At 37.9% G+C, this 15,178-nt stretch overlaps 1 protein-coding gene across 5 annotated transcripts in view; it reads right to left on the reverse strand.

The window, feature by feature from the left end:
* BTBD7 (BTB domain containing 7) overlaps nucleotides 1-15,178 on the reverse strand; it is a 55,059-nt gene that overhangs the window by 16,025 nt on the left and 23,856 nt on the right. For all 5 annotated transcript variants that reach the window (XM_056346029.1, XM_056346025.1, XM_056346027.1 and 2 more), the window contains 3 exons: nucleotides 11,973-13,052; nucleotides 1,946-2,154; nucleotides 486-561 (listed from right to left, as the gene is read on the reverse strand). In XM_056346029.1, coding sequence (XP_056202004.1) covers nucleotides 486-561; nucleotides 1,946-2,154; nucleotides 11,973-13,052 — 1,365 coding nt within the window. The remainder of the gene's footprint in view (nucleotides 1-485; nucleotides 562-1,945; nucleotides 2,155-11,972; nucleotides 13,053-15,178) is intronic.

Below are 15,178 nucleotides of genomic sequence, written 5' to 3' on the forward strand. Positions count from 1 at the left end.
CCAAGGCAGGGTAAAGAAGGTTGCCCATAAACACATCCAGTTGGATTCTGAACACCTTCAAGGACAGTGACCCCATAAATACTCTGGGCAACCTGCTCCAGTGTCTGACCATCTTCAGTTTCTTATGTTTAAACAGACTTGACCGTATTTCAGTTAATGCCTCATTGCCTCTCATCCTATCCTGGATGCCAAGAGAAGAGTGCGGCTCTATTTCTTTTTGCTTCCTGTCATTAGATTTTTATAGGCATTGTTAAGATCCCCCCTATGCCTTTTTTTCTTGAGGCTAAACAATCCCAGTTCCCTCAGAACGTCCATGTTTTCATTTTATAGAGAACAAAAGCTGGGGGAAAAGTGCGTTTGTTTAGTTTTGACCATACTATGAACAAGGTAAATTAAATCTCCTTAAGTTACAGATTACCCACAAAAGAACTTCCACACATCATGGTTTATATAGTTTAGTACGGTGTGGCTTAAACGATCCTTACCTCGATCTGCTATTCTCTTCATCAACTGGTGTTCTCCCCATTTAATCAGATATTTAAGAATATCTTGTTCACTTGCCTGGTAGAAAGAGAAAGTCAGCAATCTGTCTATGCTTAGCTTAATGTCACACACACACACAAAAATATATCCAAAACCAAGAATCACATAGACAGGTCTTTTAAAGCTATAAAAAAATACAACTGTACCAAGAGTGAAGCAAGTACTTTATGATCTGCTATACCATTTCCTCCAAATATTTTAAGGTAGTACTACTGATATATCACCACTATGACTTACAGATTCATGTCACTTATTGAATCCCTAGAAAGAAGAAGAAAGATTTTTCTACAGAAGGAAAAAATTCGTCTAGCATGAAAACATACAGGTATTAAATTTGAATAATTAAAGTTAATTAAAAGAGGAAGATCTTACACTGTTTTTTTCGATCTTTTGTTTAACACTACAAATTCAGCATCTGCACAGCCTGGGAACTATGAAAATAAACCAACCAACTAAATTATAGTCTAGGTAAAGAGAAAGATTTTCAGTAGTACTATAAACAAAACATCTTTGCTTTGTTCAAATCTATATACACGTGCTAACCACTCAACATTTTTAGAGGAAAAAAACATCAGGTACTGAAAAATCTAGGTTTATCTATGTCATTTCTTACAACTGGGGTAGGACATTTAGTCATAACACACACTCTCATGGAAGATCAGCAGTACTGTTACAGTTATTCCTGAAAGTAAACTTTCAAAAACACTTTCAGTAATCTCTTAACACTTCACACTTAAAAAAAAAAAAAAAGGTTAAGTTTGGGACAGCTACAATTTTTAAAAAAAGTAATCTTTAAGCTATAAAGGCTGGTCATCATTATAAAGATATCTTCACTGAAGAGAAATGGCAGCAAAACTCCACACACTTTCCATTAGTCAGTAGTCAGCTTTCCTCTCCCTAAAACCACATAATTACTGAAGCAAAGTCACAAAAAATAAAAGTTCTGCAATACTTGTCAGAGGAGGTATTTTTATGTCTCCCCAAAAAATAAAGCCTTCTGAATGATTACTAGTTATTAGCTCCCACTGCCCCCAACTAGGATGTACGTTATTACAGCAAAATTACCACCACCACATAATTTTATCAAACACAAACATGCAAGACAAATGTTAGGTTCAGAAATTCTTCGTTTAAAATAATTTGCAGCGTTTCTAAACTATCATTAGGCTTCTAAGCAATAGCATGTACTGCTGGTTTGGGTTGTGTTACAAGCCAAGAATGAAACAGTTTTCTTAATCACTACTTCAATTTCATTCTTTACATATTATAAAAGGAATGCTTACTGTGCACGCAAACCCACCCTTGCCTACAATTTAAGATGAGCTACTCCCAAGCGCTTCTAGTAACACTATAACATATCCTGCTTTGAGCAGGACCAGCTGTATTCTGCATTGCAGGGTACCTGTAAATAGTCAGACTGAATAGCTGTGAGCAGGTGGTCCTTGCTGAGTTCATAGAAGACATCTGAAGTCATGACCTGGGTAAACTCCTCACAGAGGAAATGTAGTGCTTGACGATGTACCCACTTGGAACCGTAGGGCTGAGAGCTCCACTTCAGAATGGCAATTAAGGTGTCTAGTGAGATGCTCTCAGCAATAATATCTTCACAGCCTAGGAAACAAAAATCCAAAATCAATGATGTTGTTACAGAGACACTTCGATCCTGAAAGAATAATGCATATGGCTAAATCTGTAATATAAAGGATTATATGACTCCCAGTGAGAGTAAAAACAGAAGTGCCCTACAGACCAAAGCTGCAAATAGGGTTAAATTCTGACTAAAAGAATAATAATTTTAATTGTGGTTTAGGATTCCAACTATACATATACCTTTTAAAGGCACACAAAACATCACGCCTGCCGGATGAACAACTGGAAGGCTAGTTCAGCTCTACTAGAACCTACTCTGGCTGGCTAGCATACATTATCTGACTGTTTAACACATTTCAAAGCTGCAGATTTGAATTTGAGTCACTGTTGTTCACAGCAGACTCAGAGAAGCCTATAAACTCTAACAGAGGTGTGATTTTTGTCTGTATCACTTCGCACATGGACCCTCCTGTGACAAACCATGCAGAGGAGCAGAAACAAGAACTGTGACATGTTGCTGGTACTCAGCTACTCAGCATCATCTTCTGACTCACAGAGAAGGCAGGAAGCAGTGGGTGCTCTAGGCCACCACCCTGGTCTCCATATCAAGCAAGGCACAGAAGATGCCAGGACAGGGAGCAAGCACCTCCTCTGGTGGGGAAGCAGAAAGTGAAGCATCCAAGAGGCAGGTATTCTTACTCATGGTGACTGCTAGTTTCTTCATACCCACTGCTGCATTAGGATTTACTCTTTCACAGACTACATTTCTTCTGAAGAAGAGATGGGATATTTAAGTCTCCTGAAGGGAGATGGAGCAGATTTGGAAGAAATAAGAGGAGACATACCACGGGAGGCTGAAAACATGGGTATTTGGGGTTACTGACTTAAGACATACAGTACCACAATGTTGATAACTTGAAGTCCTCAACAGCACTTTGCTGACTTCATTTGTACATCTGGTTTACATATACACAAAATACTATTTCTACTTGTACTATAAAGATCTAGCAATTTTTATAAAAAAGTAGTGTTCTAGAATTATACATTGCAGTTGCAACCCACTAACGGCCACAAAATTACAGCTGTGCTTATGCCCATGAGATGTCCCCAGACAGTTCAGAGCAGTATGCTTACATTGCAATTATTTTACTTTTTATACACCACCATTTTTCTCTCAGTTTCAAGGACATTCAAAAACTAAACTTTGACAGTTGTTTAGAAAACTGTATCTTATTACTGAGCTCCTGGACTAAGCTGAGGAAGAAAGCGTTTAGCAAGGTAGCATTAACATTTGTCAAGACAAAGATCAAAGAGGTTCTCCTGATGCTATATATTTTTGAACTGGTTGCACATGTAACACAACTAGCAGCAATTAATAGCGTTAAAGAAAATCTTGCTTTTCTACATAAGCCAGCATACAGAATAAGCATTGACTCCATTTCTGTTACAACTAATGATGTGATGGATAAGTTCTTAAGGAGTAAGTAGTAACAAGCGAACATGCTACTTCAAGAAGAGTAGCATTCAAGAGTATCTGTCAAAGCAACTACTACTTAGGAGCAAAAAGTCACTGAAAAGGGGAACTTAAACAGTAAAGCAAAGAAGGTGGTACTGGGAAGCAACAGTTTAATAACGAGGCAGATTATAGATTTATCTGTCTTATTAAACACACATTTCTCTACTTAATACTATAAAAAAGCCAGCATGTTAATTATAAAAACAATAATCTGCAATTAGAATTTTTTTAAGCTTAATTATAGAAATATACAGTGTAAATGTAACAAATACAGTCAATGGTCAATGAGAATGTTTGCAGCAAATTCCAGGAATATGTCTGAATGTACATGTACTTTTAGAAACAATTTTTATTTTATTTTCTATAAGGAATGTATGAAAATGCCTGTCCTGCAAGGGTAGTTAAGTTTTACACCAGTTCATACCTAAAACAAACTGTCCTCAACAAGCACTTGGATGATTTGCTTTTGGCATGCCCGATTCTGCTGAGAAAAGGAAGAGCATACATCAATGCAGCCACTGATCATAGGGCCAGCAAAAGCATACGCGTTTCTGAACGATGCATTAAAAACGGCGTTACACTATTCATCCCAAGTTAGACTCTCCATTTGCTTTTGACAAAGGGGTAAGCGCCGAGTCCTGTTTCAATGCACCTGCTTTCTATTTTACTATTACTTGAAGCAACATGGCACTTCTCAGAGCCACCTATTACCAGTAGGTTACATATTATTACTACTACTGCAAGTAAGAACAGATGCCTTACTATAAATGTTGACCTCTAATCTGCATAGTGAGGAGTAGCCCAAAGCAAGCAGTGAACATGCAGCAAAGATTCGTTAGAGGCACTTGGAACATCAACACAATCATCAGTGGTATAGATGAGAGCAGCAGATAACTGCTCTGAAATACACTCCCTGCGTTTTGGTACAGGTTAGAGAAACTGCCCCCTCTAGGTGGGGGAACTCCCCAGAAACCTGAAGGATAAACCCCACTCTGAAGTCTTAAAAAAAATCTGGTCAAGGATCTGAAGGACAGCGTTTTAAAAAAAACACACAGCACCAAACAAACCCACCTTTAAAAAAAAAAAAAGCTCAAAATACTTCAGCATATGTAAGAAATAAGAGTAAATGAAGTCTGAAGCGTTCCACTTCAGGATCCATTTTTACTTAAAATCTTCCTTATGTTTTTACTTACCTATACAAGTCAGCCATTGACTTTAACTTTGTTGTTTAAGTCCCTCTTCTATTTTGGGGCTCAGAAAAGGAAAATGTTAAAGTTAGCAGCAAACCTTGCATGGTGCATGAAAGCTGACCATGACTAGTTGCAGTATGCTTACAAAAGAGGAGTTTGCTTCCCTGAGTAAAGGGAAGTTGTCTGAAACAATTCCTTAGGGTCATCTGTTTTGTTGCACTAAGTCTTACCCTGCTAAATTCTAACACAACATTTTGCATGCAATTATTCTGTCTGCATGCAAGGTGATTTCAGCAGATGATCACATCCCCCTGAAGTCTAAAGATTACACGTAAGGACTGCTCCACTTCAAAGGCAGTACGTAAACCCACTCACTGAAATCAGTCACGAGGAAACTCAAGCTGTAAGAGCAAAGAGACTTATCTCAAAGTGAATGCCATTTACAGTATTTCATCTGACACTTATTTTTGAAATAATGAGGATACCTGCCCCCCCTGCAAAGACAGAAAACCGTACTTTCATAAGAAATGCGGTTCCAAAGATCTAAGCAACACATTTATAGAAACAGAGCATCAGCTCAGTCTCAGTTCTTCTGTTAAGTCCAACAATAGCACAACTACCAATACTATGACATCATCGGGTGAAAAACTCATTTAGGGTGCCTAGCAAATGAAACTGTCCTTTTCGTAAGTAATTTCAGCAATGTGTCAGAACTGTGGGATTATTGAAAGTATTTCTTCCACAGTAAACATGAGGTAACAATTGAAGTGTTTTCTGAACATCTAAATAAATTGCGGCAACCCAATTCTAGCTATGGAAGGAATCCAATTTCTTTTCTCCTTTGGTAGAAGGTTTTTTTGCATTAACAATCAGCCACTTGGCAAAAAAAAAATCATCTAATAGCCACGATATTGTTCCTCAGTAGAATAGAGCTTTCTCATATGAGTACTATTTTATGATATTCTCTGTCTTAAAGGAATGCTACAGGTTTATAGCTTCTTCAAGTTTCAGTGCTTTTCTTTTCTGTCGTCTCCCCCAAAAAAATCTTTAAAAGGAGATTAATAGTTAACTGATGCCAAGCCTGTAAATTGCAGGTGAATTATTTTCCACACTTTAGAACTCTGAAGTACACCAGTTTTGGTTACATGAAGGTACAAAAGTATGTGAAAGTTTTTCAGAAAAGAAAACAAGACCTAAGTAGCATTGGAGATAAAGAAGGGCTCAATGGGCATTAGCGGTCAAACACTGTTGAAGTCTATTGCTAAGTTCAGTACCTCTTTTGAGCTATTTTTAATCCCTCTACTGATTTTTGTAAGCACAAAGATTTAAAACATTCACATACTCCCATCCTTGAAAGGCTGAATTCAGAGTACATCTATTATGGCACAGCTGAAGTATGTAGTGGTATTTTTTTCTGTATTCAAATACAAAACTGATGGTTTTATAGCACTTCAGATTAACTCTTACAGCAAAAATAAAATGTGACCTGAAGGTTAGGTCAAGGCAGCATTTTGTGTTATGCTAACCATTCTTCCACAGTGAAAACCCTTAAGTTATTTTGAATACAACACAGCATATTAACCAGACATTTGCCATTAAATTAGGGAGCAGATTAAATCAATGCAACCTGTGTTGTGTAAAAATATTTTCCTTTATGATATGGCAGTTATAGAGCTGTTAAACATTCTAAGATTTTAACAGCTGAATTTTTGAAGCTGTAAGTTTAGCCAGAAATGCAAGGTAATTATCATGTTTAAAGCATTCTATATCTATGGAAAAAGCTCTTTAATGTTTTCTCTCCCAAACAATGGAAATTAATTTACTCTTCTGCTCCTTCCATATACAAAATGCATGAATTTAGGAAGCCTGAAAACTGCATCTGCATCTTTGGCTTCTTGCAGCCATCAGTTGATAATGGCCCTTGACTGGGTTTCAGCATTCCTTAAAATGCACACTGAGGAACAGTGGCAGGCAGCGCAGCTGGTCCAGCTTAAACAGAAAATAGTCATGGACCAGGAACAAAAAAAATGTCAACTCAACTATAACAAGCCAGAGGGAAGAACTTAACACAGAAACAATGAAAGGCTGAGGGAGGAAGAGCTGATGTTTAAGGGACCGCTGCCAGCTATCACTGTTCAGTACTTCAGCCACATACTTCCTAAAACACAAGTGGCTGAAAGAAAAACCTGGAAACACTGACCAGATCTGTTTCTCTGCAAACTGTGGCATTGCAAAGTAATGTTATGCCCAGTTGCACAGCTCAGTCAAATTCTTTATCTTTGCGTATATAATCCTGGAATGCAGCTGCTCTGAGGGAGATCATTTCTACTTCTTGCTTTCTTCAGTCTTCATAATATAAAACTTAAGCAATAATTTCAGGCTTCAGTACAGGTGAATCATTGTAAGGAGATAATAGGTCAGATTTATGTTAATATTTACTTAATCATACTCAACTTATTTTGAAGTTAAGTGTCAGATTAGTCCCTTTGAGCATTCCTACTGCATTGATAATATAACTGACACACTTGCTCTAATCTTCCCACAATATATTTGTGTGTATTTAATACCGCTACTGCAGGCTTCCTGGAATTTCAGTATTTCAGTCTCACTGAGATCAAGGGTACTTTTGATGTCGGATGTTATCTGCCTCTAGATCAAAGGCTGCGCTACTGAATATGGCTTTAAAAAAAAGGTTCTTAGTTCTTATTCTTGTCAAGGGTAAAGTCAACATCTAAAAATAAAAGCAAAGCAAAAAGTCTGAAATTAAGTTTTTTTGTCAATTTTACTTTAGAAAACTTTTTGGAATCAGCAGACAGAAAAGATTCCCAAGCAAAACTATTTCATAGGGTCACAGTACCCAAAAACCTGTAACAGAAAAACATACTGTACCACCATCTCAGCGAGACTATTCATGACAGTAAGCAATAGGGCCAAGATGCAGAAGAGGATTCACATATTTAATATAACTGTCTAATAAAAGAAAGATAACTGAAGTTAAATTCTGCAATGGCAGGGGATGCGGCACCACTGTAAAGACTGGAAGAGGGGATTATTTTAACAACATGTGATGAACAGGACTAGGGAACTGATGTGATTTTAATAACCGTGCTACAGAAGAGGAAGGGATAAGTGATTTTAAACCTGATCTTTGTGAGTCAGTGTGTTAAAACGATCGCACCAGTATGGCTGATGGCGAGCAGCAAGGTAGCATGAAGACACAGAAGCAGGAGCAGAGTGCAGATACAAGCAGGCAGAGCATGGAAACATTCCACTAAGGGATGTGCTTGAACCTCCTGGAGAGGGCTCTAATCCTCACAGCCTCTGTGAACGCAGTGAAGAGCTTCACTTTTTGATAGTTAACAAACTCTGCAGCACCCCGAACAGCAGTCTCAGTCTTATTAGGTACAAATGGGTTCCAGTATGATCAGCGCTATAGATGATATATGCTTGCTGATTAGTTCATTTATTCAAATGAGTTCACTCAAAGATATAATTCAGTTTCTCTTGGAAGAAATATGACAATCATCAGCTGAAACAAATCAAGCTGAAAGCAGAGCAAACTAAATAAAGTAACCTTGCCTCACTGGGACAGTAGAGTCATATCACATACCTATACTATCACTGACTTCTTTTTTTGACTGTATGTTTTAATAGATGGTTTCCCTATGACGGAGCATCACTATGTTAGTAACGGGAACATTTCCACGGAAACAAAGCTGAATCATCTGCTGAAACTGAAGAAAAATTACAACATCTGGATACTTACAAAGGTCCCTGAAGACAAATCAAACTAAAATCTGCTGAAAATAAACAGTCAATCAGAAGCTTTAAAATACATCAACTTCACTTGACACTGTTAAAAAACCCCAGCCAAAACTGAGTAAAAGTGAGCAAAATGAGTTGGAAAGAATATCCAGATAATGACCCCAAAATATTTTCCAGGAAACCAGGGAGACAAGCTTTAGTAAGTTTGCAGCTGGCAAGTGTGAGTGAACTGAATCACAAACTTGAGCCAGGGAGTGTGGAAATCCAGAGAAGAAACTTAAGACTTTTAGCTACTGTGAAAGCCAACTGATGGGATCGGTCAGAACTTGGGCAAAACTGGACACCTGCAGCACAACAGAGTAGAAAAGTGCTGTCAGAGGACCCAGCTAAGATTTCATGAAGCTGCCTATTCAGCGGTCTCCCACACCTATCAATGCTGTCTCTTCTAGCATCACTCTCTGTGTAACATCTAGAAGTGAGATGTTTGAGTGACAGCTTCCAGCTGAGAAGTATGCTAGCTATGAAATCGGGGAATGCGAGGGACACTACTGAAACTAAGAACTCTCATCTACCCTATGTATTACAGTAAAGGAGGACACAGGGCTACGGTCAAATGCCAAAACAAGAACGGTGGTCACTACTAAAGTGCATACTTTGTTAAGCGATCTGTTAGTCAAGTGCAGGCATATAATTTTCCCTAATCAAATAAGCTTCCTTTTAATTTTGACTGTAAGATTATACCAGAACAATTCTTCAGTGTTAGCACAGGACCAATGACCTAAACACAAACTCAGCAAACTAAGTAAGAAACTATTACATACTGACTTCACAGGCATATACAGATTTTCTACAGACTGCTTACTACTTTCTCCTGTAGCTAGGGAACAAAGCACCGATTTGTAAAATCCTAGTTAATTCAAGATAATATCTCGACTTGCAGTATCTGATGGGGTGCCAAATTTACATTTGGTAATATTGGATAATACAGTAAGTTTCAACCCTTGCCTGATTTTACTGCATTTCTCCCCTATGCATAACAACCTTCCCACCCCACAGTTCACTGGTCACAAACAGATTTACCAGGGAAAGAAAAGACCTCTGAAGACAACTCTGCTTCCTTCCAATGACCATCCCCAAAATGCTACTGCTCTGGTTCATCCAGAGGGCCACCAAGACTGAGCCTATGTTGCTGCACTCACTGGTTCCAGCCACCTGAATGTGATGCTGAGGTGTTCCAAGCCCAGTACAGCTCCTGCCTTTCTTTTTCCTCCCTTAGAGGTAAGGTTAGGAGAAAAATTCCATGGAAAATTTAAGATTTTGTTACCTCTGACTCACAGAATATATATTGCAAAGCATCACTGGTCTGTAGTGCTTTACTGAAAGGAAGTGCCAGTTTAATAAATCCAAACACGCTCAATTTAAAGCAAGCAGAAATAATGAAACCTAGCATCAAATAAAACGTCAGTTCTGTTTTTCAGCGTTTACTGACACCTAAAAAATAAAAGCCATTTTCCCATCTCTTAAGCGTGCCCAAGTTTCTCTTCGAAGTCCTCTATTTATCATTGCTTATCAGCTTTGATATAGTTTAACACTGCTTCATCTGAGCACCTCTACACAGCTGTTCAGTTTAGGGTTCTAATCCGAGGGAAAGAATTAAACCTGTTCATTTATGAAACACTGCATAACTATTCAGTGTCTTAGGGGCTTCACTTACAGTTTAATTCCCTCACTAGTATTCCCTGAGCACACTGAACCCTTTTAGCAGTTGTATATGTGCATGCACCAAGACTTAGCTGTACACTTCTATCACCTCTTTATTTTCAACTCATTTTCCTTTCTTGCTTTCACATGATGTACCAAGTTGCCCTATTTTCAAGTACTATCAACTTGCAAATATTGTACAAGAATGAATGTAACACTGTAGTTAAACTACAGTAAAACTCTTTGCCACTTCCGCATTCCATTCAATATTAGGTTTCTAAGTGTACTTAGAGGGGAACAACAACAAAAAACAAGAAAGATGCAGACAGGCTGGAGCCAGTCCAAAGGAGTGCCACAAAGATGCCCAAAGAGCTGGAGAACCTAGCCTACAATGAAAGGCTGAAAGAGTGAGGTATTTTCTCCCTGGAGATGAGAAGGCTCAGGGTACTCATCACAGTATTCCAGTATATAAAAAGCAGCTACAGAGAGGATGGAGTTGCTCTTTCCACAGGGAGCCACATGGAGGGAACAGGGGCAACAGGTACAAGGTGCACTGTGATACATCTTGATCCAAGATATTTTTTACAGTGAGAACAGTGACTCACTGGAACAACCTCCCCAGGGACATATTACAGCTCCCCATTACTGGAGGCTTTCAAGATGTGATTGGACTGAGTGCTAGATAATAAGTAGACCAGTAGAATTTTCAATCCTGTCAAATTTCATTTGATAGCTAAAAATTACGGATGTACAGATCTACTGTAAAAGAAATTTTCTTAAAAAAATTAAACTAGCTTAAACAAATCTTGTTGCCAGTGTCTCAGTGAAATCCGTTCTCCATTTCTCACCTCAAAGGTAAAATTGCCATCCCCCACCAGCAATTGCTATATCCCATTATGTAAAATATGGCCACAAAATAGTTTAAACACCAGCAGATCAAACAACAAGCAAAGCTCCTGCCACCACAAGAGGCATCATTAGTTCACTAGTCTATGCTCTGACATCTCGCCAGAGATCGGAATAACCTTGGCCAACCTCCATGTGCAGGAAGTACATTATCAAGATTTAAGTGATCTTAAAGAATAACGGACAGAAGTGAAACTTTCTACACTAAGTCTGAAAACAGTGACTGTCCCTGCCTTCAGTCCTGTACATCAAGAAGATACTAAAGACCTGGGATTAGTGCAGTTAAGTTGTTTAAATTCACCTTCCAACAGCAAGATTGCAGGCTCTGCGTACCCCCTTTGACAAACTACAGCAATAATCACTCAAGTTTACAGCCTTGTTAACATATAGGGACACTTCATAACAAGTCTAAATACTTCCTCCTCTCAACCAGAATCTCTTGTATCCTCCCCCTGTCATTTACACCAAAAAAATGGATTATAGATGAAAGTAGATAATCACAAATATCAAGATCAGTTACATATGACAAATAGCATGCTTCAGTAATGATGTCCGATACAATTAAAAGCTCTCACATAGCACTTATTCTGTTCAGAAGACACAGATGCATTATCTACAACTTAGAGATGGAAAACATATTCCTTTTCTTAAAGGAACTGTCAGCCACTGATAGACTTCATAGGCATAGTTACACTGCAACATGGCTAAAAAATTGTTCTAAATAAGGTCATACATTCTACAGCAAGGACAGTATTACATACCTTGTGCAAGCATGTTAAACTCCAAGAACAGTGCTATGTGATAAAGCTCCATAGCTTCTTCAGCCCTAGTCATGTTTAGTTTTCCTGCTACAAGAGCCTGAACCTCACTTAAACTGCCCACTGAAGGGCTGGAGTGCAAAACTGAGAGGTCCACCACATCTGTATACATACAGTTCAAAATAACCTTAGCGTATTTTTTTGGTATGATAGATTCATCCAATATAATTCTAGTTGGAGTTCGTAGAGTTCGGTCTGTGATTTCTTCACCAGTTCGTATCCTCCTCTGCAGCAAGTGACGAAAAAACGGAGATCGTGATGAAATAATAGCTTTGTGAGCTCTGAGCTCTTCATCTAGACAGTTCTGACTTCCACCAAAAGTTTCTACTAAGTCAGAGTTGGATGAAAAGCTAAGAACCACATCATAGTAGCACATGTAATCAAAGAGTGCACGCATGTCAACATCTAAGGAATTTGGTGTTCCGAATTCTTCACTAAGCTGCACAAGGATATCAACATTTTGGAATCTTGAATCCTCCATTCCAAACTCTCCCGTATAAAGGTAGTGTAACAAAGCAGAAAACATAGGCATATCTATGCCAGCTGTGTTAATATCCATTATTATTTCTGCCCCATACTCCGGTGAGGAAGAAAGAAGAGTCTTAAAAAATGGACACCTTGCCGCCAATATCGCACGATGCACAGGAAAACAAGTTTCTTGAAATATTAAGTCTACATCGGTACAATATTTGTACTGATAAAGTTCAGCCATGTCTTTTTGTAGCGTCCTGGCTTCTGGTCTTGCCAAATTAGCTTGCAGATAAAGTTCCTTTAAGGCTGACGTCCCTTCATATTCTTCTACTAATGCATTAACATCTCTGACATCCCAGCCCGAGAGGAGTTCACGCATCTGCTTGGCATGATCAGCAGATCGGCTAGATTTCCGACGCTTAATGAATTTCTTTTTGAGGGTGGCAAGGCCAGAGGTTTTCTTTTTCTTGTCTTGAGGTTTCTCGTGGCCATGGTCAAGGCTATACAGCTTTGATTCACAGCCATAACCTTGATGAGAGTAGGATGATGTCCCTGAAGGCAGAAAGGAAAATTGAACACATTTATTCTTTAAATTTAAAAGGAAGGTCCGTAACACCTGAACAGTTCATCAATGTCTCTAAGTTACACAGTTTTTCCTTCTCCTCAGATCAGGTAATTTAACAAGTTGGAAACCTGGCTGAAGCCTTTTCTAGATGTTAAGAAAAAAAATGGGGGTTTTTTTGCATCTAAAAATTTTGTTTGTTTTTTTAAGTGTACTCAATGTTAAGAGCCAAGGAGCAGCTATTGATGTAGCTCTGTAGCTCATGGTACATTTATCTAAGTGGGAAGAGAACACTGCGGTTATGGCATTACAAGCGTCATTGTATTAACTAGCTAAGTGCAGAATACAGCCTTTTTAAAAACTTGTATGGTCTCAGCAAAATAGTAGCACCTGCAACCACCCCTTCAAAGTGATTTTTCAAATTATTTTATTCCAGTGTTAAGTGTCATTTCAATGACAAAAGCATACCTGGCATCAGATAGTTATCATAGTCACAAGAAAAAAGGAGGGGGACAACCCCCCCCCCCAAAAAAAAAAAAGAACACTGTACCAAAATATTCAGCGAAACTCAGTACAATGAATTAATTTTCAATGCATTTAACAAGAAATGAAAAAACCTGTCATATGATAATCAAGTAATGCTGAAAGTCAAACACATAAAATGGGCTTCTTGCCACAGAACTGTAAACGCCAATTTGCGCATATACCACATTTAGAAGAATACGAAGAATGGAAGTTTTACTGTATTATTAAAGAGGTCATTTTAATAGAGCATTATAAATTTAAGGTATATATATAATTATTTTTCCCCTCACAATAATTTATAGGGAAGTTATATAATGAATCACACATGTAATGAAAAGAAAAATAGATTCCCCTCAACATTATCTGTGTTACTCACCTGACCTGTTCTGCTAGAACCTTTGCTATCAGTTTGAGCCTAGCTGCATGTACGGTAATACTGAGAGCAATTCAGTAAGAAAAAGAGGAATTAGAATCTGCATTGCACAGAAGCAGAGCTCCTGTCAAAGGGTTATCTTCTAATTTAACTTTATTTACAGAATTTTTGCTCTAAGCCACATAGTGAAAAATGTCAGACGTGACAAGAAAAAAAAGTAAGTAGACAAACACAACTACTCCCAGACAAAGGAAGTAACCATAAGAAAACATTTTCAAATGGTATACAGATTAGTAACAATAACAGGATCATCTGAAGTAGCATTTGTAAACTATTCCCCAAAGTAAACTGACATGTTTCCAGTATTACACTTTACTACCTTTAATACCTAGTATTACTAGCCTTACTACTTGTTGCCTTTTTTGGATCTTTAAGTGCAAAGCACAGCCAACCACTAGAGTTTCCATGGCCTTTTATAACTTGTTGTATCATTGCCCTCTCACAGTTCCATTTGTTTCAGGTAGATTTGAAGTGATGCTATTTTGCTATGCTATTTTGACAGCGATGTATGGGCCAGTCTATCAAAACAGTGCTTTTAGTTACAATGTTATTTCAAAGAAGTATATCTTAAAGTTTCTTCTGTATCTTTCAAAGTTCAAGTTGTATTTGAGAGCACAACTGTAGCAATCTAAGATTTCTGTAGCTTGTTTTATTACTTAAGTCTCAATAATTTTAAGTAACCTTATACACCAGCTTTTTTGCCAAGCTAATTAAAATTCCCCCAAATCATCAAATGTAATGGGTTTACAATTCATTAGTGAAAACTACTGGAAGGAACTTTGCTTTCTTTGAGGAAAGACCTCTAACCATTTCATCCATGCTACATTAAATTTTGCTTCATCAGGCAACGTGTCATTATATTGACATTTAAAGACATTAAAAAAATATCAATTTAAATGAAGAGAACAGCAAAAACTCAAGACAACTTCAATGAAGAAGCTGTGCTGCAAAACCCACCACAAAAATTCCTTCCACATGCTATACTAGGTAACACAATAGAAAAGCAGAGATTCAGTCTCCTGCTGATAGTGGCAAGGCTAGAATTTCTGCTCCATTTAAAGAGTATTGATTACATTTCACAATAGAAGTATAACTACACTTTAGTCACTCTATAATGATAGATTCTGCTCCAAGAGAAGATGCCAACTCACTTTGAAG

The sequence above is a fragment of the Falco biarmicus genome, chromosome 7 (genome assembly GCF_023638135.1).
Source record: "Falco biarmicus isolate bFalBia1 chromosome 7, bFalBia1.pri, whole genome shotgun sequence".
NCBI lineage: Eukaryota > Metazoa > Chordata > Aves > Falconiformes > Falconidae > Falco > Falco biarmicus.